This window comes from Anarhichas minor, unplaced genomic scaffold (assembly GCF_050575085.1).
Source record: "Anarhichas minor isolate MPS153535 unplaced genomic scaffold, ASM5057508v1 ptg000037l, whole genome shotgun sequence".
NCBI lineage: Eukaryota > Metazoa > Chordata > Actinopteri > Perciformes > Anarhichadidae > Anarhichas > Anarhichas minor.
In genome coordinates, this window is record NW_027466483.1 from 3,824,651 (window position 1) to 3,850,262 (window position 25,612).

Here is a 25,612-nt window from a genome sequence, read left to right on the forward strand (position 1 = left end):
ATGGAACCTCCCTCTCTGCCAAATCTCTCTCACCGAGTTGTCAAAGCCAGTAGGGCGTCAGGTTTTTTTATGTAGCTATATCCATAGAGATCACTGTTTAACCGTCGGCCGGTGCCAATACAAACCTACTCTATATAAATAAATACACAGTAAACCACTGTCAGCAACAGCCTCAAATGACCCATTGCTCTCTAATAAAAGCCTGAAAAGAGGAGTTGTGCTTTTAACTGTAAGAAGGCTTTTAAGCGTGGCAGTAAAATACCTTGTAAAGCAATTCAACAATGGTGACGCCTCTATAGAGACTTCACCAAGCACCGCTCCTCCATTGAGCCTTTGATTTAAACTGTGATGACTAGAAACTCATTATAGTCCCTGGAAAAAGAACATTTCCTGCGTCGTGACTCCCCCGTGACTCCAGTGGTGTTTCCTCCGTGTTGCCCTGATCCATCAGCCCGTGAAGACCCCAGTCGGTAACCCAGTTCTCACACTAACGCTCTGCAGATACTCGGGCAAAGCTCGAGCTCTGTGGCATTTTCTTTCTTTTAACAATAAGGCATTCAGCAGTGAGCAGCTGCTCGTGTTGGCCTGGAGCTGGACCCTTGGCACTCTCAAGAATCCTCTTACGACATCCCACCCCACAGCCCATCACACACGCACACACACTCTCGCGCACACAGACATGTTAAAGAATGGCAGAATTCTGATTTCACTTGCGTCCATATGTTAAAGGGACAGTGTGTAGGGTTTAGTGAAATCTAAATGAGGTTGCAGACAGCAACCGACTGCTCACTCCTCTTTTTCCAAGACTGTGGTTATGCCGAGTGCAAAACAGTGGTAACGTTGTTCGCCTCAGAGGCCTTCCATACCATAACAACACTACTTCGGGAACAACAGAAGACGGTGGCTGGTGGTGCCATGGTTTTGCACTCTGCAGCTCACGATACTGCAGTTTCACGAGTGTGTCAGAGAACTACGGTGGCCTTCAGGTAATGTAAAAACGTGAAAAGCTCCCTCGTAACATTCCTACAGCAGCCCAGTTAAGATATGAAGGGCTCATTCTAAGCTAATAAAAACGCAACGATTCTTAGTTTCAGGTAACAGTTATGAATATTATATTCCATTTCTGCTAATAGATCCCCCGAAATGCTACACACTGGCCCTTTAATGCCAATCGCCAAAATACACATACACACACACACCGAACTACATCCACTTGCTGAATAATCCAAACCTGCTGTCTCTGATAGGCTGAAAACATCTTCTCGATGTCCTTGAGGTCAAGAATCTTGAAAGCTCTCAGGTCGTCAATGTCATTCCAGATGGTGCTGTTGATCACATTCTGAAAAAGGGGTAAAGGGATATAAGGGATTAATATTCAAAAAACAGACTGAACAGGTACTACTTCTAAATTTTCTTCTGTTACTTTAGATCAGGGATAAAATTATGCTAACATCAGCTAACAGACCATAGACTATATCACCATCATATCTTAAAATTTAATTAAGTTTCAATATTTTCGCCCGACGTGGTCTGGCAAAGCGGATGTTCTCATCGCCCTCTCACCTCTCCTAGTTTGGCCCAGTTGAAGGACTTGAGTGGATGTGAAGGCTGAGGGATGGACTTGGAGCGCATACTGGCAGCCGAGTTGAATGAAGAGGGAATGGGAGGAGGCGGGGCTCCGAAAATCGGAGGGGCTCCCAGTGGAGGAGGAGGTGGCGGAGGAGGCGGGCAGCTGAACGGTAGCGGAGGAGGAGGCGGAGGAAAGCCCATCATAGGTGGTGGAGGCGGAGCCATGGGGCCGCCGGGAGTAGGAGGAGGCGGGAAAGAAACACTGATGCCCTATTGGTGGAGAGACGTAAATAAGAGATAAAGTTATCATGAATAACATTCAAGTGCATTCAGTAATGCTCTGACATTTTTGATAAAATGCTTATTTGTTGCCTAACTGAGAGTTAGATAAAGAATATAAAGCAATTTAAAGCAAAACTAGCTGAGAGCAGGGAGAAATCGCTAGCGTTCACAAAAAGAGTAAAAAACAGCTCCAAAACAGTCTTACTTATGTTATAAGTTGTCAGCTAGCAAACTAGCCAACAATAGCTGGGTTTTGCTCAAAGTTTTATTAAAAAAAAAAAAAGTAGAGATAGCAACTTTACAGCGACTGAGGACTTCAGTTACTCGGCCCAGCTGCTGCTGATTGGTAATTAGCTTTAATGCATTAGCTAACGTAAGCTAACCCCCTTGAGCTACAGTGTCTTGTTTTTATGAAGGCAACATCGACTGTTTGCTATTGTATGTGCTAAGCTACACCCACTTTGAAACCGATCTCTGCAGCAAAAGCATTGTGACAACATTAATATCGGTCTTGTCTAATATGTTGTGAGAAAGCTTGTTTTTCTAGCATTGTTTATTAGGGTGATTATTCTTTACCGGAATTGTAGAAAAGTGTTTTTTTGTTTAAAGAAAATTGTCCATTAACAAGATGATCAAACACCTAGCAATCAGCTACGCGCTAACAGAGCAGCATATCACGACTCACTGTGCGTCATATTGTGTAAATTATTCAAAAGCAGCTCTGCTCACAGAAACGTCATTAATGCGCGAGGACAGGTCCTGGACTTGCTCCTTGGCTGAGCGCAGCTCCACTCCCTCGCGCTGGAGTTTGTCCTTCATCTTGTTCAAAGTCTTCATCATGTCCTCCTTCTCCTGGGTCTTGGTCTCGCACTCTCGTTCCTTCCGCTCTAGTTTACCCAGCAGCTCGACGTGATCTAAAAGGGGACACAATGAGTGTGTTCAAACGAGCTTGATTCTGATAATGAAATGCAAAACGGGAAGAGCTACATACAGAGAAGCAGATAGTGATTTGTAGGTTGATATATATATATATATATATATATATATATATATATATATATATATATATATAATAATGCTGCGAGCAGCGATGAACGGGCCCTCGCATCCTCCCGCATGTCGGGGGTGCCGTCGGACAACGTGGCCACGAGTCCGACGTTTTTTCCCTGTGTGGACCATGTGACGCAGGAAATGATACTTTGCAAATAGTGCAGCGCTTCCTGTATCCGCTGTGCGGCGCTACAGAACAGGCGCAAACATGTATTATGTTGCTCTACATCAACTGTAAACCACATCATGTAAAAGTCATGTAAATTGGATACTGTTTGTCAGAAAACGCAGATTTCCTTTCGCCAGCAGGTGGCGCTGTGAATATTAGTGAAAATTAGCTTGTAGGCATCCTCAGGCCAGGAGTGTTATCAAGCATGGGATGTTTGGGACCGTTTGGAACACATCCATTTGAGTTACATCAGCTTTTTTGATGGTGAATCACGTAACGCTACGGCTAAGCCATTCCGTCAAACGTAAAGCTTTTGATAACTTTGAATGACAATGGTCTTGAGATTGTACTGACCAAATTTGAAAAGGATCAGACAAATTCCCTCGGAGTTAAAGTATAGCGACTACAAAAGGGCCAACATCTATCAAAAAATCGAAATGGCCGACTTCCTGTATAGTTTAGAGCATAGTCCCAATAGACTTTTTTTAAAAGTCTCTACGTTATACATATGCCTACTAAATTTCATACATATAGATAAAACGTAGTGATGGGGCTGCTCTTTTGAAAATTTGTAGGTGGCGCTATGGAGGCAATTTAAAACGGCCAATCCAACATCCAATATAAAATATGTCTTACCATGACACATTACCTATGACACATGTACAAAGTTCCATGAGTTTGAGTGTTCCAAGCCACTGAACCATCAGCTTCTTTTTCAAGGCGAATGATGCGTTGCCACGGCAACAGCATTCAACAAAAACTCACAATATTCATGATGAAGCATCTTTAGTGTCATAATGCTTTCCTTACTAAATTTGAAACTGATCTGGTCAACTGGCTAGGAGGAGTAAATAAAAGTATAAAATGTGACATTTATTTTTGCCAGTAGGTGGCGCTATGAGTTATTGAACATTTTGCCATTGATATATGCTCCAACTTGAAGTAGCATCATGCATATGTACATTGTTTGCAGATTGAATAATGTACCTTGGAGTTATAACAACTTTATTGTTCATGCCGAATGAGGCAAAATGGCCGCCATGCCAGGTCAAGGTTCTTCCATGAAAACTCACGAATTTGACAACTTTTCATTACAAAGGTCTTAAGAGCATCCTGGCCAAATTAGAGGTTGATCCCATTAATTCTGTAGGAGGAGTTTGTTAAAGTACAAAGGCTGAAAACTGCAAAAAGTGACAAAAAAGCACAACATGGTGGGTTTACTGTAGCGTCCTCTAGTGCAGTGGTTCTCAACTGGTATGGCTGCGGGACCCACCATCACCCCTTAATGACAAGCCGCGACCCAAATCGAGGACAATTTTCAACTTCTCAAAATGATTTGAGAAGATGGTGCAGTTTGAACCTAAGCTGAAAATGTCCTCTGCAGTCGTAGTGTAGGGAGCTCTCTTGTGCAGAGAAATTGTTCCTGTAAGTCCCCGTCCCACACATGTTTCACATAAATGAGTAAAACTGCTTTGTTTATGATGTCTGTAGATTCGTCCATTTGTAATGAAAAATGACCACTTGCCTAAATTCGAGCTGTGGTCTGTTGTTTGATGTCATCCGACATGTCTTCAATTCGTCTACTTATAGTGTGATTTGACAGAGGTATAGTTTTCAGTTTATCCGCTGCTGATTGATCCAACACGTCCACGTCCATGGCTGCAGGTAAGTAAAACACTTTTGTGATGTCCTCAGGTCTTGAAGTCATCTTCGAAAGTACACAACAGGTTTATCTTTGAGAGAAGGGTGTTTTGTTTCCAAATGCCGCTTCAGTTTTGACGGCTTCATGCTTTCTTGTGCCAGAATCTCGCTGCACAAAACTCAGAGGTTTTTTCCTCTTTTGTCCTTAATGTAAGAAAATCCATATCACATGTAGTCGGTGTCGTACTTGCGTTACGCTCAATTAGCATATGAAAACTTTGTGGGTGTTCTTCTATGCTATGAAATAGCGGGTGTCTATTAGCATTACAAGGCATTAATGGCAAATACTGTTAAGGAGTGTGAATAGACGGCACTCCGCTCCGTAAAAAATACCCTTCAAAATAAAAGCACAGCATTTTTTCTTCTTTTTTTTTTCAGGCAAAGGCCCGCGAGCCACTGAAAACAGGTGAGAATCACTGCCCTAGTGGTTGAATGAAATGAAAATGTCAGGGTATGTTACAGAATGCGATATGCAAATATGCTGCAAATTTGGCTATTTTAGGACAAACGGTTGAGAAGTTATGTGTATTAATATATAAGCCACGCCTATAAGAAGTTTATTGGTCCATATCTTCTAAACTCAAAGAGATATCAAAAAGCTTTTGATAACTTTTGATGATGTATATCCAATAATGATCCAGAGCAAATTTGGTAGCAATTGGAGGCATCGTGTTGGAGGAGTTTGCAAAAAATGTGTTTTTCACAAAATTCAAAATAGAGGAAAATCTATGTAGGCGGAGTTTAGGGGTCTGAGAGGCAATTTTGAAGAGCTAGCGGAGCTGGACATGTGTGTTGAATTTCAAGTAATTCAGACATACTGGCCGAGGGGCGTCGCCAGTCCAACTTCTAGGGGGCGCTAGAGAGCCATTTCTTTACACACAAATATGCAACCTATATCAAATGGCTATTTTTACCAGGCCTGATTTGGTGAGTTTTTGAGTATGGCAAGTCCCCCAAATATGTGCTCGATGTACAATGTGTATTCGAATTTCAATAGGGCCTTCGCGGCCCGACGTTGTCGGTTGCTCGGGCCCTAAAAATGCACGAGGCATTTTAATGATGCATTTTCTCTTTGGACCTGCAGAGTGCAGTGTGTCGAACAGGTCTTACCTTTCCTGAACTTCTCTGCCTGGTCGCGCCACTGCTTCACCTCGTTCTCATTGACCAACCTGTGAACCGAGCGGACAAAAGTAAGCGCAGGCAACAAAGAACAGACAAAAAAGAAAAAACGCTGGCATGTGTGGGTCGACTGCAGCCCAACAGAGTCAAGGCGGAACTTCTTGATGAAATTCAACGTCAATCTTTCCTTTTTTGTGAGAGGCATCTTGACTGGGTTGATGCAGTTTTACCCCTTTTTTAAGCTGCATGACAACATTAGTGCTAAAACAAATCCCGCAGGGCTGAAATCAGTTAAATTCAGTTATACGTTTGGGCAGCGGATTCAGCGTGAAGGGGTGAAATAGGGGTTACGCTGATGTTCTGATATAAATGTGGGATCAACTGATATAAGAGATGAGGTAATTGGGAGGGGGGGGGGGCTGCACAGAGTTAGATTAAAAACAGGAGAATGAAAGGAGATTTGCAAAGATGATCAAATGGCGCGTTTTGAGAAATTAATTTAGCAGAGAAAAGATTTGAAAAGTGAAAAACCTTGAGGATCGGTGGAAGCCGTGGCTAGAGTTGAAGGGAATAGACACGTTTCAGAGTATCAAACAGTGAAAAAGAAAGAGCATGAGAGAGTGTTGAGGTACGACCGCCAACAAGTATAAAGCAACTTCTCCGTGGTAACGATTCGCACTTAACTGCTGTGAGGAATTTAAGTTTTGAAGCTCCTAATTATGGATATTATGTGATACAGTGTATTCACTTGTAAAGGTTTTGAATCAAGGAGTGTTGTCATTTCATGCATTGAGTGAAAGAGGGGGGTTTGAGGAATGTGCTGGAGGGGGGGTTGTGTGAAAGTGGCTGTGTGAGGTGTGAAGATCAAAACAATGGATCAACGGCCCAGGAGGGGCTTGTTGGACTTCAGCCAATCAATGAGCTGATCGATGAGCTGAGAACTGTAACTTTGGGGGGACAAAAGGGTTTGAAGCTCTGGGGGATTTCAGATCTTCTGCTGGCAACCGAGGAGGCAGACCAGCCTCCTGGGTGGCTCGGATTGGATCTCACATTTCATGGAATTTATATGTTTGTTTTGTTATTTGCTTTGTAACTGTTTTTATCTGTTTTTATGCTTCTTGGATAATAAATCCATTTGGTTTGACTTGACTTAAACCTGCCGTTGTGTTTTGGAGGCGATTGAGAGCACATGGCTGCAGGAAGGGGGGGCGATTTCTCCTTGTTCAAAAGTTATGGACCTAACACTGCTTGTAATCAATACACACGAAGCAAATTAATCATTAATCAGGTTTCTGTCCTCTTAACGCTGGTGTTAGTGAACAAGACTGCCTGCACTTGATCACAAAGTCAGCACTGCTTTAATTACAGCTCGAACAACGCTCCGTGGATCCAACGCGCTAAAATGAAAAAGACAACAATCACTTTATTGTTCACGGGTCAAATAAATAACCTTTACGCAGCCGCAGGGGAATGTGATCTGCACAAGAGTGTTAATTTTAAAAAGTAGTCATGGTGACCGCAGATGATGGATGGCTTCGTCTCCCAGTTGTTTTAACAGTTGTTTTAATGCCCCCCCCCCCCCCTCCTCCCGCCCAAGCGGCTACGGAGCAAGACGTGCCGTACGTTGTCGGGCCGCCGGCACGCAGCCCAAAACAATGAGGAAATCTCAGTTTAATGCAAATCTTTCCAGGGCGTAATTTACTCCAGGAGAGTTTATGGAAACACAACGAGGCTTTGGCAGATATGTAGAGCGGATGGATCTGCAATGGATGGCAATGGACGCCCGGGGCTTAAGACACCGCGTCTCAGTTTGCTCTCCGCGCGCCACTGGAAAGAACTGTGCTCGAGTGAGCTGATTGCACAAACAGTAGTGGCTGAATTAGTGAACAAAGTGGGAGCGAGCAGGAGCCAAGGTTTACCGCGCCACATGTTTTATGGGGCTCTCGCCCCCGCTGAGACTAAACACATTCGTCACTGATGTGAAGCCTGCCTTAGGGAGCAACCGGAAAAAAAAAAAAGTGGAGGGTGGAAAGAAAAAACGTCTAAAAGAGAAACTGAAATGAACTGTTAGGAGTAAAGACTAAGCCCCGAATGCCACCTTTGCACACCACCTACACGCAGCACACACACCGTGGACTTTGGGCTCCTGAACACAAGAACAGATTGATTTTTGATTTCAGTGAAACCCAGACCACACAGCCCCCAGCAAATGTGATCATTTGGAAACAGAAAGCATCTACATCCAAGTCATAATGCTAAAATGATTATGTCTCCCTGTTGTCTTCTTCGTGAAGCCGTGACTGCTTGGCTGCACCCAAACATGGCTGACTTGGCCGGCCCCGCTTAATGCGATTAGAGCCCTTTTTTTCTTTTGATCTCCAGCTTCCGCTTTCATGCCAATTCACCATCGGTGCATGGCTTCCTGCTGATTCTACCCACGACCCCCCCCTCCCTGCCGCAAGCTTCACTTCACCTGAGCCTCCTGTGCAATCACATTCTCCACTGCCGTCGCAATAGATCCACAGTAAAAAATATGACCAAGAGTGTTGAAACCGGTCTTATTGCACGTGTGAAAGCTGGTTTACTGTAAATGCGTCCTCACAACAAAGCGCTGATGCAGATCTCCGCTGCTTCTCTGCCTTTCCAGCCTCAAACATTCTGACATAAAGCCCACATGTTGATATCAGACTCCATCTCTGACCATAGTTAGGAGAGATGCGTTGACCACAAGGATTTTCCAGAAATGAGAGCAGTGCTTTTACAGCTTCAGAGAATAAGCTTTAAACGCACGCAAAAAGGCCCGGAGCACTCGGGTGTATAGTGCGCTTACAGTAACTCCCTCTTATGTTATAAATCACAGCACAATGTTTGGCCTGGATCTCCACATACAGTAATAACCTACAGCCCTATTCTACCTGGGGACCTCTAGTAATTTGGAAGAATTGCGGAGGTCGTCCATAATTTAAATTAATTAAAAAGAAAAAAATGCCAATTCGCAAATGACATTTTTTGTTTACCCCATGTGTTTTCTGCCTCTTTACTGCTCGAGAAGTATGGAGGCTACTAGTTATATGGCTTTAGACTTAGAGTGTTTGCGTTATTCCTGACATCGTTACACACTCTTGTGAGTAGAAATGACACCGTCAGCAGGCAGGGGTTGTGAGTCTGCTCTTGTCCGACGCGTCATCTTCGGTCGAGGGCGGTAAGATCTCCACTTACATGCGAATGATGTTCTTCACGCTGAAGTTGTCCAGAGGGGCGGCATCCGGGTCCTCTCCCTTGTCGTCCTGGAGGACTAACTGCTGGAGGATCCGGTCTAAGAGCTGCCAGTGCTGCAGGCTGCCACCGCCTCGTTTATCTGTGTAATGTTTGGAATATTATAGTTTTTCCAGTACCTCAAATTTACTTGTCCTGGAATTTGAGCATTATGAAAGAAGGCCCAGAACAACTCCTTGTATGTACTCACAGGGCATCTGCAGGCAGTGCTGGAGGATGGAGATGAGGTTGGGGTAGGCGTCTGTGTGGCTCAGCTTCTTCTTGATCAGCTCGAACATGGCCCCAGCACTCTTAGTATCTACGTGGGTCTATCAAAAACAAAACAAAAGAATTTTGAATTACTATCAAGTTTGACCATTGCTCTGCTTGCCTTTTGATGATTTGAGCCACACAAAGTAGTAAGATGAGGAAACAGACTGGTGTCTATGAGGGATTTTAAGTTACTCACCGTATCAAACCTTTTGGCCAACTCGGAGTCATCCTCATTCCGCACCATCTCAAAGAAGTCCAAATGCCTGGAGAAGGAGAAATAACAGTCTGAGTATTTACTGCACCCTCACCCCGGGCGACAAGGAAGGACAGTCAAATTTCAACAAAACACAAGGGTATGTTCTTGTCAAAGAGGATGATCAATTATTAGCCGATTGCTCATTAGGGTCTCACTCTCACCGATCCAGAGTGGCGTTCTCGTGCTCCCGGAGCTTGTCGATGACCGGCTGGATGCCCAACATCAGGAACTCGTACCTCAGGTGGAGGCGGAACTCAAGGTTGTCCTAGAAATATAGAAGAACATAGAACAGGTGCTGTAAATTAGCATTTCGCTAAAAACACTTAACACAGTGCATCTGGGCTTTGTGCATAAATGTATGTTACAATTCTAATGCTACTGTGATGTCCATATCAAATAATCAATAAGAGAGGACTTCACAAATGGTGATAATGGCACATCATCTTTAATTATCTAGCACGAACCTGGGAATCTGAACTCATCATTCCCAAGAACATTATTAGCACTTGAGAAATTACCGGAGGAAGTTTGTGATGAAAAAGGAACCATTAGACAGAGCTAAACCATCTATTTGCCCTCGTTTACCAGTCTTTAGGCTAAGCTAACGAGCTGCTCACTGTTGCTTCACATTTACTGTTGAAACATGAGAGTGGTATCAGTTTTATCATCCAACTCTCCAGCCACAGAGGGAATTAGTGAAATTCTAAAAATCCTTTAAAGTTCCATATAGTAGAAAGTTAGACTTCCATATCTTTTTTGATCATAAAGCAGGTCTAGGTATAAATACTGTGAAAGTATGCAGACAGTAGTAACCCAAAATAGAAGTATGAACATGAAAGGGAGCATTACATGTCCCCTTTAAGTTCACATATAACCTTTAACTGCAAGCTAACAGAAGCTTTTCAAACTGCGTCTAACAACAGACTTGGGATAAGTGTTAACATTCTTCAGCAAATATGCTTTGTTAGCTATAACATACCAGTGACATAAATAATTCCAATCACTTTTTGCTCCTTTGCTCTCTTTGATGACGTCTTTTCCCAAATACTGAAACTATATTACAGCTAGGTTTCCCTGATGTTTTGTAGGGTGTAATCTAAAAAGGCATGTGGGTGCGCTGACCTCTCCGGCTCCGGCATTGAGCACAGCGTTGATGAAGGACATGATGGCAGTCTTTAGGTTGACCTCGTCTCTGTAGCGGCCTGTGCTCTTGTCCAGCTCATTCAGCAGCATCTGATGGGAGGGTTAGTCAGCAATTGTGCTTTTGATCGAAAATATACGTCAACGCTGAAATCACAGGATACCGTAGCAACTGGTACAGAGATGAAAGAAACGCGTCGCTGAGATCTTGATTTATCGTTCTGACACAACGTTGAGGGGAACCAAGTTGCACTTCTCACCCTGTGTTCCAGTGGCGGGCCGTGCATTTTATACCTGGGCCTTCACTGCTGTCCTGCAGCTGAAATACCACCTTATAACCACATTATGGCACCACAGCTATTATTCATTTTTAATGCTGTAACTATGTACGTCTTCATATTAAACCGTTCGGTAGGAGTCATTTGAATAATGCTAGAGTATTTAGAAAATGCAAAAGCCTAAATTCAGGAAAATATAATGTTCTCAGCTGGTCTGGCTGTGGGATCCGCTGTTATTCCTTAATGACAAGCAGCGACCCAAAGAGATTATCATAGGATTTTACTTTCACAACTCGAATGTTGACGTACTGCTCTGCAATGTCTTTCCTCGTCTCAGCACCCTCTCTCATGGTGCAGCTCACTCAGTCAGAATGCATTTTGATTGGCTGAGCTGCATCACATGATGTGATTCACTACCCATCAGCCTCTGCTGGCTGTTAAGTTTCGTTTCACGATAGTCACGTGCTCGCCCACTGACCAATCACAGCACACTCTGCACCTCGCGGGAAAGCTACACACGGACACTGAGCGGCATGTAATGCTGACGTCATTATAGGCCGGCGCGCAGGCTCTGATACGTCAAAGAATACGCCCAACATGTCAAACTAAAGATCTGATTGGTTGAAGAATGACAATCAACAATATCGTCCCCATTTACTTTAATCTGCACTGGATGCACTTGTGAGTCTGCAGGCCTCTGCCTCTGTTCTTACCTAGAGACACAGAGGTGAAATCTGATTGGATAAAAGCTCTACTTAAAACAAGCTGCACTGGAAGCAGAGCAACTGAGGAAGACAGTAGCTGTGCAATGAGAAAATAAGATAATGGGAAAAATATTTTTATAAATTATAATACATGTAGTGTATTTAAGAAAAAATATTAAATTATAAAATAGATATAGCTTTGTGATTCTGTTTAGGCCAGCAGAGAAGGCCTTGCAGGCCCTGACGGCCCGCCACTGCTGTGTTCCCACTGACCCCCCGACATATGTCTGGAGCTTAATCACAACTCAACATTTTTAAAAAAGCCTCATAAGTTAGGAATCACTCAACTCCTATGGTGTTAGCTCACCCCGAGGAGGCATGATTTAGGGCAAGGCTCTGGGAAGGGGGGCTTGCGAGACGTGGCTTATTGACTCAGTCCTGCTAGTCGCTAAAGCGCTACACTTGCCCTGACCTCCATAACTCTGGATGTCCTCACCTGCCTTTAATATGCCCAAAGTGTTGACTTAACCTTAGGCCAACCATCTGAGGGTGTTAAAGCACGAGTCTCCAACTTTATTTAAATGACCACAGCTTGATTTATTTCGGCATTACTTTAAAATACTGTGTCTGCCTTTTCCCATAGTCTCCGTCTGCCCGTGCGTCCAGCAAAGGCTCCTTAAAGTAAGTATGCTTGTACTCAAGGTATGCACCACTTCAGCTTCCCCTCACCTGAAAGCGGGTCCTCTCTGCAGCGTACTTCTGGTAGTGCGCCATGGCCTGCAGCACCTTCTTGTGGCCGTCGGGCACCAGGCACACCGCCCCGAGGATCTCCAGCACCGCCACTTTGGTCTTGATGTTCTCCGTCCGCAGGCTCTGCGAGATGGTGTTGATGCTCTGCGGGTGGGCGAGGACGTGCGCGCGGCCCTGCGAGTTGTTCATCAGAGCCTTGATGCAGCCGATGACGGAGGTGTGGACTCGGCTCTCGGACGTCTCGTAGTCCATGCTGCGCAGGAAGTTGAGGAGGCAGGTGAGGCCGTCAAGCTCGATGAAGCGCGTGACGAACCTGGAGGTGGCGGAAGGGGGATAGGGGAGCACAGATTCAGAGTAGAGTAGAACAAAATAGATGCAGTGGTCATATAGTTAAAACGGTGCAGCTCTTCAACAATCTTTCCACTCTCGCTATTGACTAAAGGCATAAAATGGCCAAAATATTCTTAACAAAAAACATGTGCTTCTTACATTAACTACAGTAATCAACTCAAATTAAATTATCATTTAGCTTGGGGCTACAAAAAAAAATATATATAAAATGATCAGATATGGTTTGTTCATTTTCAGGATTAGTAACTTTGTCCATAAATCAACAGAATTATAAAAAAAATTAATAAAGCTGCTAGAATGGCCCAGACGATCAGCTGACTTGAATCCAATAGAAAAATCTATGGAAAGAACTAAAGATCAGAGTTCATATAAGAGCCTTCAAGATTTGAAGACTGTGTCGAAGAATGGGCCAAAATCACACCTGAGCAATGCATGCGCCTAGTTTCTCCATACAGGAGGCGTCTTGAAGCCGTCATTACGAACAAAGGCTTTTGTACGAAGTATTAAATCAATTTCAGTAAGCCTGTTCAATACTTTTTCCCTGTGTCATTCCATTTTTACCGACATCTGGTGAAAATGTCATGTCAATAGCACCTTTAGAAATATATTTACTGAGAAAAATGGTGACGTGTTCAATACTTATTTTACCTGCTGTATGTATATAATGATAAAGAACTGATAAAAGCAATCTTCACATTTGAGGGGCGGGAGGGGAACCATTAGACGTTTGGCTTTGGGGGGGACACATTATCCTAAACTCACTTTCTAAGCTTGTGCACATACATTTGGGTATCAGACTCTCAGACATCATCAAAGACACGACAAAGTTCCTCCTGAGCCACCGTTTCACATGATGCTCATCCAGTCTCTTACTGAAAAAATAAATCCTCATTAGCTGAACTAATTAGACAGCAGCAAGTCATTAAACTCTCTGGGTAAGAAGAATAACCTATAGGTTGACATGTAAACATCGAGGGATGTCACATCTGGCGAGCACACTGCAGACCGTGTTGTAAACGCCGTCCCACTCGCTCAGATTCCTGATGGGCCTCGTTAAATTTACTTCAAACAAATGGGGGCTTGTGTTGGGACCGAGAGAGGCGGAGGGAGAGGAGATGAGGAGAGAAGAGGGACGGAGTCAGAAAGTGAAAAGGACAGTGAGGAAAAGAGGGAGGGGGCTGAGAGTAGAGATTTATTGCTTTTCATTGTATCAGATACATTGTTTTGATGTCCGAAGCTCCGTCGCCTCCTCCACTGCTGTCTTGGCAAGAGCAGACATGAAAAAAAATAAAACACGGTGCTAAAAGAAATGTAAATCATAAAATTTTGAAATCCAAGTTCCCAGCACAGATAAGCACTCACTCACACACATGTTGACAGGGCATGCTACGTGCATGCATACAGACAGACGACGTTCCTGACAATAAACTGAAATCTTCATTTCACACAAAAACAAAGGGAATTTAACAGTGACAAATGCACCGTACTTCTAGAGAGCTTACATCCCGCTTTTGTCTCTCCTACTGCTATCCATCTTTCATTTTCTCTCCATAGAGCACTTGAATCAGTGGTTCCCATCCCCTCTGACTTTGGAGCCGCTGACATTCACGTTGAGCCGAGAGCGGTGTGCAGGACATTTTTCTCCCTTTTTTTGTGTGGAACAACCGCTGCATACTTGACTAGAGCTTACAATATGAGCTCAGGAGGAGCTGAACTAAGCCGAGGCGGAGCCAACCACACACACATATATTAAGTTCTGCAGACGGACAAAAGAAAAAAGCGAGGGTTATAACTTGGAATGGGACGAGACTGAACAAAAGTGACTGTGTATTGAGTCAAGGCCAAGGATGGTCAAAGGTAACATAAGGTTAATTGAAATAAAACCTGACATAGCTAGTTCCTTTATTTTATACAATATTAACTGATTGCCAATGTTGTTAGCTACTTAAAAAACATTTAGGGGTCATGTTAGTTCCATTGATCTAATAAGTATAGCCCCTAAACCAGAGGCAGATAATAATCTAAATGAGCAGTACAGTGCTGAAAACTGATCCAGATGCTCAAAAATTCAATTTCATTCTAACCAACTGGGCTTTCTGAGGTTTTAGCTGCACGGGCAAAACACAGTCTTTGTAAACTGTGGACGAGCCCTGCGTGTCAGACATTCGGTTCGAGAGTTCATTCTTCCCTCAAAGCCTTGCAAACTTATCAAAATCTTACACCTCTATACACACACACACACACACACACACACACACACACACACACACACACACACACACACACACACACACACACACACACACACACACACACACACACACACACACACACACACACACACACACACACACACACACACACACACACACACACACACACACACACGTCATGTAATCGCCATGTTCGCACAGACTTAACATCTCTCTCAAACACCCACTCACCTCGCCCCCGGGGACACACACATGCACATATGTCTTGTTCTACTATTAAAAAGGGGCCAGAGTGGTGTGTGTCAGGTTCTTCAGAGGTGCCGCTTCAAACCATTTGACCGAGGTTTCTGTGGCGCTCGGAAGACAATATCACCGCGGCTCTCACTTAACTAAATTTTGACTTGATGTGAGGCCCAGCGTACGACGGTGGTAAAACAAAGGGCTGGACAGAGAGGCAACACACACAACACTGACGCGCATTCACGGATCCCAATAAAACCAGCAGCCACGGTGCACATCTGTGATGTGTATAGTATGTCATGGCAGAAAGGGAAGGGCTCCTATGGAGTTGTTTATTGTTAAATCTACAGGGAGGAGTCTATGTGTATGTGTGTAACTCACACTGAGGAGGGCTGTGTTTCAGCAATGGCTCCTTGATTAATGAGACACAAACGAAGATAGACAATAATCAGACACTTAGTCAAGAGTGGAAGTAACAAATTAAATTTACTCTTATTACAATAACAAAAAAATGTGTGTCCTGGTAATTTAAATTTTTCCTTACTATTTGTTATTTAAAGGATTGTACTGTGTCTACTCTAAAGGAGCAATGTGTAGGATTTGGCGACATCTAGCAGTGAGGTTGCAGATTGCAACCAACTGAAACTTCTCACATGTGCCGAGAACTACGGTTGGCCGACGCGAAAACGTGAAAGGCCCTCTCTCGAAGCCAGTCCCTTATACAGGGATGGGTCAAATGCAGAGACAAATTTCCCCCTTACCGGGATGAATATAGTATAAGAAAAAAAGAAAAAGCGTCCAAAGGGCTATTGACGCAGGAGCGGGAGGGAAACGGCTCAAGTCAATATTCTTGCTGGAAGAGATTTGCAGAAACAACGTCCTGACAGCCGTCTTGGGAAGCATTGCACGATGCTCTACTGACACGAGCCAAGGACTGCCGTGCATTCTGGGCCAGCGCGGCCTCAGTGACCTCCAGGAGAGCTTAAGATCCGGCTCTATGCGAGTAAACACACAACCCCGGTGCGATGGTTCAAGCTCCATTTGACAGCTGGTAAACAAAGCAACAACTGCTGGCAGAGGAAACGAGATAAGCTGTCAGCCAATTTTGAAATGTCGCCGTTTTATGGCGGTTTATAATTAATCACATTTACATTTGGGTTATTAAATTGGTTTAAGAGACATTACCATCAAAATCATTTCTGATAAATGGCAGACGGAGTACAGCAGTATGCTTTCCTGGTGTCTCACTGTGTTTAATACAGTCCAGCTGGTCTATAAGAAGTGGATCCGATCGAACCTTTTAATAGACCAAAGTCACTATATCAACAACACAAACAAACTGTGTTCTGTGAGGTCAAATTACAGTTTTTTTCAAGTCTTGTGGCTTTGAAGAGAGCACAGATCAGTATAACTACTTCAGTTCCCTGTTGGAAATGGCTGTCTCATAGCAAGATAAAAATATTCTAAATATAACCTACACTTAAACTGCTATTGATTTATTTATGTGTCTAAAATTGTTTTGCTGCTGCCCCCATCCACAGCAGTACATGGCTTTGCTCTCATGTCGGTACGCCTGTCTGTTTCTACTAACTGGGAGCTTGCCAACCTCCATCAACTGTAGGTAAACACACTGACTCTGGATAAGTAACTCATGCAACCCCATACAAAGAATCCCTTTAAAAGACAACAAGACTAATGTGCTTGCATTCAGTTGTCCGGTCTTACTTCACCTGAGAAAGCAGAAATACAGGATGTCTCAAAACCGTTAGCAGAATAGTCAAGTGTACATCATCGGCAGAGGATAATAATACAGCAGGTATTTAACAGACTCATCATTTATATCATATCTGGCTCTAGCAGCTAAATGCTCCGTTGTGTGAAGTGGCTTTTTAGAGTGTTTCCACTGAAAACAGCTGCCTGCTGTGACCCAAAGCGACGCTATGAGAGCAGTGAGAGTGAACTAAAACAGTTGTGGGCTGGGCGGATAAACAGTGAGCTAAAGCTTACTATAAAAACCTGTGAGGCCTAGGGGAGCAGCAGCTGTTCTTTGTAGGTTCAACGCTATGACGCATCACTTTTAACGTTTTTCTTTCTTTTTTTTTTACATCGTCATTTAATACATCACAATTATATTGATTACGGTCACTTTAAAGGAATGGCATCATGTTTTTCTGCCTATTTCTTGAGAAACATTTTTTCCTTGATTCAAATATCTCAACTTCCAGTATCAACAACATCAAGTGCTGATCCAGTACCAGTATTGTGCAGTGCTCTTTTAAATATAATTATGTCGAAAAAGTAAGGCTCATTCTTTTGACAACATGAGGCCAGGGATTTCTGTGGCACTAAAAAATGAGTCAGAAAAACTAAAAAAATCTTTATTAGAGTAGTCATATATATACACATACATGAAATGTAACTTCTGCATTTAACCCATCCCTAGCTTATTGGGAGCAGTGGGCTGCTGAGAAGCGCCCGGGGAGCAGTTAGGGGTTCAGTGTCTTGCTCAGGGACACTTCGGCACAGCCAAGGATCAAACCGCCGCGGTTGCCAGACAACCCTCTCTACCCATTGAGCCACGGCTGCCCCCAGCTAACGGGTAACAAAATCTTTGAACGTTGTTTACGACTGTCATGCCGTAGTTGATACCTGATCTGAATAATTAAGCCAGTACCAACGAAGAATCGGATAGCTGGTGGGTCTGATCAATGCAGGCCTACTTTTAACTTTTCAAGCCTCCAAAGATTCTTAAAATGAAATATTAGAAGGAGGAAAAAAAAGTAATGGTTGAACTCCACAACCATAACATGCGGATGAGGGTCATCCTCTATATTTCAAGGGGTCACAAAACAAAAAAGGTTTTCAGTTTCAAATAGTTAACCTGAAGCAGAGGCTTTCAATTTAGGGGCCTCCAGCTGAGGTTGACATGATAAAGAAAATATACAGCTTTGAATATATTTTCTGCTGGTAATATCACATTTCATATACTGGACATGAACGCAGAGCAGAGCACGTGATGCAAACCTCGTCACCTTGTCATTTCAAAGGCCTATAATCAGCCTGTGAGTGAGAGTGACTGCAATGGGTGGCCTGCTGACGAATGTGCTGCCTCTGTACTGCCTCTGTGCTCTCTGCCAAGCACCACTGCATACCCACCATGTGTTTGTGTCCTGTGGCCCTACGGAGCGGGCTAAGGGCACAAGGGCGCCTCTTCTCAACCAGACCCAGCTGCCTCTCTGAGGGGGAAGGTGGAAAAGAGGAAGGGAGGGAGGCCATATTAGGCAGCCATCCAAACTCAGGCTGACTACAGCCGACTACAGACGGACACCTCCGTGTCTCACAAAATGCTGCCATGAAGGCATACGGCATGGGTGGCCAAACTTTTCTTTTTGACTGTGGGTCATATACATAAAAGATATAAAGAGCCAAACAACTGTGAATGTGAAGCTTTCAACCAGCTACACTGCGAGAAAATCTGTTTTCTAGACCAGAAAAACCCCATGCACCATAGAAAATGAATTCTCTATCAAAATAACTTACATTTGACATTAGAGTTGTTTATTGGTGTGCCCACATATTACAGTAAGTATTTATGTATATAATGCTCTTAAATTAAATTTGAATGAATATGATTAAACTCTAATACAGTCCACGGCCTAAGTATCAATCTAAAATATTATGATGTTATGTGTAAATCTACACATAAGTAAAACAGGCAGTTTTGCCAAATGTTGCTTTCAGTTAGTGGCCTAAGGCCCACCTAAAATTTTAGGGTGCAAATGTATACGAACAATGTTAATATGTGTAGTTTAAGATTTAACAATCAGAACAGGCAGAGATAACAGAGACGTCAAGACAGAGATATTTTCACTAAATATAATCGACATCTAGTGTTTAAACTAGGATGTGGCAATGCAGTGCAGTTTATTAAAAAATATACTCAATTTTTAAACATGGGCTGCAGTTGGCACACCTGCTATAGTTTGGCCACCCCAGGCTTACGGCATACACACAGGGACACAGAATGACATGCATTACGTGAAGCTGAAGCCCATTTGTCACAGAGGCGAGACTAAGCGGGACATTAAAACGCCGCCCAGGCTTTCCCCATGAGCACCCATAGTCTGTGGGACACACCTGCTCCCTACATCACTGCTACGGTACTCAAAAACATCTGCGTCCTAATGAGCAATAACTCACTCTGTGAATTGCGGTGGGTGGAGGTGCATTACGATGGAGTCGTTAAGTACACTTGAATATAATACAAGGAGATGATGAGTAAGAGAGAAACACGGAGCAGCAAAACATTGCAAAAATAGTACTGTGACCTGGAGTACTGTGATATGTTGATTGTGTTTACTTGTGCTTTACTGCAGTAGCAGGTAATGACATAAAAGACATGACATGATTGGAATTCATTCCTGATCACGAATGTATTTGATAGTCAGTGTTCATAGTTCAGTCATCTGGAACCGCTGGGAGAAGCATCGCAGCAGGTTAGGGTGATAAACCAGATTTGAATGAGTAATTCTTCTCCCTCATCTACATACAACTCATGACAGTTTCTGGATCAAATTGGATTTTTTAAATTAGTTCGAACTAAATCCTTAATTTATTCAGAACATTTGTTGTACTTTGTCATCTGGGGGCCTTTGATGCATGACATCCCCACTATCACATAAAGGCAAAAAGAAAAAACTAGTTTTTGCAGGAAACTATTGTAACACAAAACCGCAAAAAGTTATATTGTTATGATGTATCGTGTGAATGTTTTTCACCAGTAAAAAGTGGTTGTACCATGTAAGTGACCTATCCATTTGATGCCTGATGTCAGAATTACTTCTGCATTTTTTTCCGCCACTCATGTGGACATCAATTTAGGATGATCGCCAAAGGAACCCCATGGGTCATTAGTTGACCGTGGCAACATGAAAAACAGGTTACAATATAATGCCATACGGGTTAACAGGAAGCTATGTCTCCTGCTAGAGTAATTCAAATATTGTGACTTTTGATAATGACATTAGGCCATTTGTAACCCTGATGAAGACGTACAGCGCTACGACATCATTAAGAGGCTGTCAAAACTCACGCAAAACACGAGAAGTTCAATGGTCAACTATTTTTGTACAATTATCACGAGAAATGGATGGAAATTGAATATATTTTAAAGTAAAAAAGCAGCAACATTTCAAAATACTTTTACTTTGGCAGAACCACTTCCTGCCATGCTTCCTGCTGGACTCAAGCAGCTGCTCACCAGCCTTGTTCCTAATTATAGTGGTTTGGATACCCATACTTACAAACACAACCATGCATACACGCACTTGGCCTACAAACACGCACACACATACACACACACACACACACACATATATATAACCCAGACATGACCTAGACTAGGCTGCCCTGGGTTTTCTGTCACTCTGCACATTAGGTCTGTCACCTCGAAGCTCCCCTTGAGAAAACTCAACACCACCGCTTTGGTCCAGACCACTGCATCAAACAACTGGCACAGGCTGATGGACAGCTTTAAAGGAGCTGCTGACGGGGAGAGGGAGGCAGTTTGTATTAGTGGGCTGTCCAATGCTTCTTTGGGGTGATGAGTGAGGCCTAACAGCGGCTGATGACCATTTCAGGGGAGGAAAATATAGCAGGGTAGATCTTAAAATATTTTTGGGTGTATTATTAAAAAGGACCTTTTTTTTTTTACTGTAATCCTGCCGTGACTAGAGACAGACTTCTTGAATAGTACATATTTTCTTTAGCATGCTACATTGTTAACTAGATTTCATATGTTACCTCATTACCTCAACACGTCCAACGGCAGGAATGCATGAACATGAGGGAGAACCGATCAATGCAGAGGAAAAGGTCACGCTATAGTTGGACAGGCGAGAGATTCACTTACCTCATCGGCTGAGTCCGAAGTGCTGTCTTTAGATCTTCCACCACCTTGTTTCTCATTTCCATTTCCTCCTCATCGAAGGCAAACAGGGTCTGCATCTGCAGAAATGGGGAGAAATTAATTGGAATTTAGTGGAAAGACAGCTGATTGATATCTTGCTGAATTTTGGCTATAAAGCGGGTGCCATTGGGCAAGCTACCTGCTAGCAAGATTGCTGTACTTTTTCACTTGTATTCATTGTTTCTGTGCAACCCAGTCACCAGAAAAAAATGTTGACATTGTATGTTTCTGCAACCCACATGATACGTTGAATGACGATGTCTCTGAACAAAAAAATATGTTTCATATCAGCTCTGAATCATGCTTGCAGAAATACACAATGCCATACGATTAACATTGTGAAACTTTCAGGGAGGTTTAGGCAAAATCTTCTTGATAAAATGATAAAATAACAAGGTTGCAGATTAACAAGGTAGCAGCGTAACAAGGTAGCAGCGTAACAAGGTAGCAGCGTAACAACGTAGCAGCGTAACAACGTAGCGTAACAAGGTAGCAGTTTAACATGGTAGCAGATTAACAAGGTAGCAGATTAACAAGGTAGCAGCAACAACAACGTAGCGCAACAACATCAGAGACATCGTCATTCAACGTATCATGTGGGTTGCAGAAACATACAATGTCAACATTTTTTTCTGGTGACTGGGTTGCACAGAAACAAGGTAGCGCAACAACAACGTAGCGCAACAACAACGCAAGGTGAAAGGTTATTTGACCCATCCAACACCCCTCTCATCTGCCCTCAGTGGACTTTGTGGCTTGGAGTATTCGTTATCATACTACGGAACCTATTATAACGGTCACGCAATATAATACGTCATTTGCTCCGGGGTTTACAGAAACATTTTCCGTGGCGACTGGACTGTGTTCCTACTGGGCCAACATCAGAATGTTAATCCTAATTTGGCAGCCATAAAACAGCAATAGAATTTCTTCCTCTTTACAAAGAAACGTGTTTGTTTCAATTAGTCCTAGCATCAAAGGTAATCAAAGCCTAATTAGCAGCCCCCTTTCCAATGTTGTTTTCCTTTTGAAGCACTGCATGCAGCTATACAACATGCCAAAATAAGTCATGCAGGCAATTAGCTCCAATCAAGCATATAACAAATCATAAAAAAGAAAAAAAACACTTAGAGCGGCGGGGGTGTTAATTAATTTCTGCATCACTTAAAGGCTCCCCTCAGCAAAGAGCTGCTTTGCTCCCATTAGTCAGGGCCACAGGACTTCCGTTTAGCCTCTCCAGGCTCTTTCCAAGGCAGCTTACTGCCAAGTGCTGAGGTTCAAACAGCACGTGTTTCAGCAGTGGAGTAAGCTAGCCACAGTGACTGCCAGTTAAATCGCCTGGAACTAAATATTTGCTTGAATGTGACCCTGTCTTCCAACCCTTAAACCCTTTTTTAAAAAAGGCGTAAAGGTCAAAATTGGGTGCAAATATTTCACAGCAAGACAGGACATTTTGGACCAGCAGCCCCTACACAGCTAACTGAAGCGGGATCTCATGTTTGACTACCTAACAACAGCTCTGGTCTGTCCGCTGTGAGAGAGTGTTTAATCTAGAAACAGTGCAGTCAAAACATCCATCGTGTCGACTTAGTCTCAAGTCCAGATGGTTCACAAACCCCTGTGCCAAGAAGTGAAGGCTCTGGCTCCTGTTTTCTCTGAACGAATATGTTCATAGTCAATGGGAAGTTGGATGCAACAAGTGTTGGGGAGAGTGGATGATTTGGTCGTGCTGCGAGCCAGTTCACCGTGTGAATGAGTCTCGCCAAGCGGCTCTTTCCTGCATCTGCTATTTGTAAGCTCATTGGAACCTGTGGCCAACATGCACATACGGATACTATTAAAGCCATTTGGTAAACCAGCAGAAGGTATTTCCCCAAATCCTTATTATGGGAAGTGACCCCTAAGAGCCAGAACTATGCCTTCAAGCTAGTCGTCAGTGCCTTGTTAACTGAGTGAGTGATGAGTGCAGCTCATCAAAACCTTAATTAGGACCATGTGGTTCACTGGTGTGCCAAGTAAAAAAAAGTAATTGTTCAATATGAATGAACGCAAACAACATTATTTTAACTTAAATAGTCATGCAAATGCCTGAGGCATTAAACCCAATTAGGGTAACAACATGCAAGTTGAAACCCAGCTATTATCCTATTGTTCCTATGTGGCTAGAAACCAACAGCTGAAATTGAGTGGAATGATGTAATCGGAAAGCTGAGCGGTGTTTAAACAGTTACAGTCAGAGTTCAACTGAGTGCCAGTCGGTTTGTTAGCAATCATGTCTTTTAAAAGTCACAGCTGAGCAATGCAGCTTGTAAACGACAAATAGCTCCCCAAAACAGAAGCTTTGCTACTTTGCTTTAGTTTTACTACTGATAAAAGCTGCTGGGTTATTTTAAACTTAGAAACTCACTATGAAGCTGCGAAAAGCAGAGTGGAGCTGCATAAGTATAAGTCAAGCTGCAACCTCAGGGTCTGAGTAGTGAAGCCAATGCTGAAGTGCCATAAAACTGCGTTCTCTCTAGTGACCATCAGGGGGCGACTCCTCTGGTTGTATAGAAGTCTATGAGAAAATGACTCTACTTCTCTCTTGATTTATTACCTCAGTAAACATTGTAAACATGAGTTTATGGTCTCAATCTCTAGTTTCAAGTCTTCTTCAATACAGCATGATGTTCATTTGGTAAATTATGGTCCATTTAGAGTCAAACAGACCATAAAGCAGAGTATGCTTTAGGGCGGGGCTACCTTGGAATTGACAGATCCTTACCACAAGTATCTGTGATTTCGACTCTCAAATTTAACCCTTTCACAATGCGTTTTCAGTTCATGTAAGTTAATAGTAACATTTTGATCGCCCAAAAATGTCTATTCAGTGTTTGGTTGTACGTCATGTTGAATACGTCCACTTCTTCTATAGAGTCTATGGCTTAGGTGGAATTTTAAATGTAGTGTAGTAAATGTGCACTTTTTAAAACAGGCTTCACTAAATGAACTGCCGAATTGAAAAATATGAAATTAGTCGACAGCAACAACACTAAATGACACTTGAAAGCATTTTGTAAGGCCCATTTGAGTTCCTATTTTGTGGTTGAGAAGCTGCAAAACAAACAACAACTGAGTTCTGTGTGTTTCTTCACATCACAGGCATACGAGAGGCTCTTCCCTTTGCCTCTGTGTTGGATCTCCTTCTCTGTTTATCAGCAGAAAGCCCGATCCAGGCGCCAACGCCGATGCTCAACACACCAGCGAGGCTACAGAAACGCCTGACAAGAGTCACGAGGACGTTTGAATTTATCGCTCCGCAGCAAGCGAACAACCTCGGGGCTCTGACATGGTTTTATGAATGAACGTCCAGATGCCGGTTGTACAGTAATCTCTCAAGCCGGCGAAAATGAGCTCATCCAGCTACTGTGGAAGGGCTGCCCCTGGCGAGCTCGCCTCGAAGCCAAGACAAGAAGTCATGTACGGGTAGAGCACCTCCAAATGTTAAAACGCTCTCTTTTCAAGATGCTGTCTGGTGGAGAAAAATGGAAGATTGATAGTCGGAGTGGGGAAAAATGATTCAGGAAGGGGAGGAAATTGGTGGAGTTATTGTGAATAAGGGAAACTGTGCCGAAGTTGTGTTTATTTTGCATATAATGTAAATACATTTCCAATCTGAAGTTTAGTCCTCCCAATGTTAGCGCAATTACTTCCACTGACAGGTTCTACAACATTGCTGGACCAAGTGAATGCGAGTATCTCGTCACGCTGGCACAAAGCATGAAAATGTCAGGATTTTATATACTGTTAGACTCCTTACACACAACTTACAGACTTGTTTTGCAGTAGATATAGTAAAAAAGAAAAAGATGTGCTGAAACTTAACTCTGACACCTAACAGCACAGAGGCACCGCTGCTGCGCTGGTGGATTTTAAATTCTTGGCAACTCACAAATCAGCACTTTCTTTCGACTACACTTAAAATACTGCGTGTGTGTGCGTGCGTGCTGTCTGGGTCTCTAAGAGTATGACAGTAAAATTGTTTCTCCAGACTTCAACACAAAGTTCAGGTACCAGTTCAGAAGTCGCTCATTCTCGATAGGAGCCAGTAAACAATAACAGCTGTAAAAACAGCAGCCTTCAACATGGGTTGTTGCTATAGTGTACATCGGGTTTGCCAGAAAAACAAACAACACGGCAATAAACAGATATTAAATGCCATTACTTTTGGGCCCTTTGGTTTATGGTGGTCTGTGTAAGTTATGGTCCAACTGTTTATCTGATCCATGGCCTGGAACAACTTCTGCTTTGGGTA

At 43.1% G+C, this 25,612-nt stretch overlaps 1 protein-coding gene across 5 annotated transcripts in view; it reads right to left on the reverse strand.

Annotated features, from left to right (window-relative positions):
• daam2 (dishevelled associated activator of morphogenesis 2) overlaps positions 1–25,612 on the reverse strand; it is a 120,401-nt gene that overhangs the window by 20,969 nt on the left and 73,820 nt on the right. For 4 of the 5 annotated variants that reach the window (XM_076106937.1, XM_076106940.1, XM_076106936.1 and 1 more), the window contains 11 exons: positions 21,262–21,356; positions 12,526–12,859; positions 10,797–10,907; positions 9,836–9,939; positions 9,615–9,681; positions 9,357–9,474; positions 9,110–9,248; positions 5,882–5,940; positions 2,581–2,765; positions 1,564–1,839; positions 1,232–1,339 (listed from right to left, as the gene is read on the reverse strand). In XM_076106937.1, the coding sequence (XP_075963052.1) occupies positions 1,232–1,339; positions 1,564–1,839; positions 2,581–2,765; positions 5,882–5,940; positions 9,110–9,248; positions 9,357–9,474; positions 9,615–9,681; positions 9,836–9,939; positions 10,797–10,907; positions 12,526–12,859; positions 21,262–21,356 (1,596 nt within the window). Of the gene's footprint in view, positions 1–1,231; positions 1,340–1,563; positions 1,840–2,580; positions 2,766–5,881; positions 5,941–9,109; positions 9,249–9,356; positions 9,475–9,614; positions 9,682–9,835; positions 9,940–10,796; positions 10,908–12,525; positions 12,860–20,796; positions 20,892–21,261; positions 21,357–25,612 lie in introns of those variants that run through there. The other variant, XM_076106941.1, reaches the window with a different exon arrangement.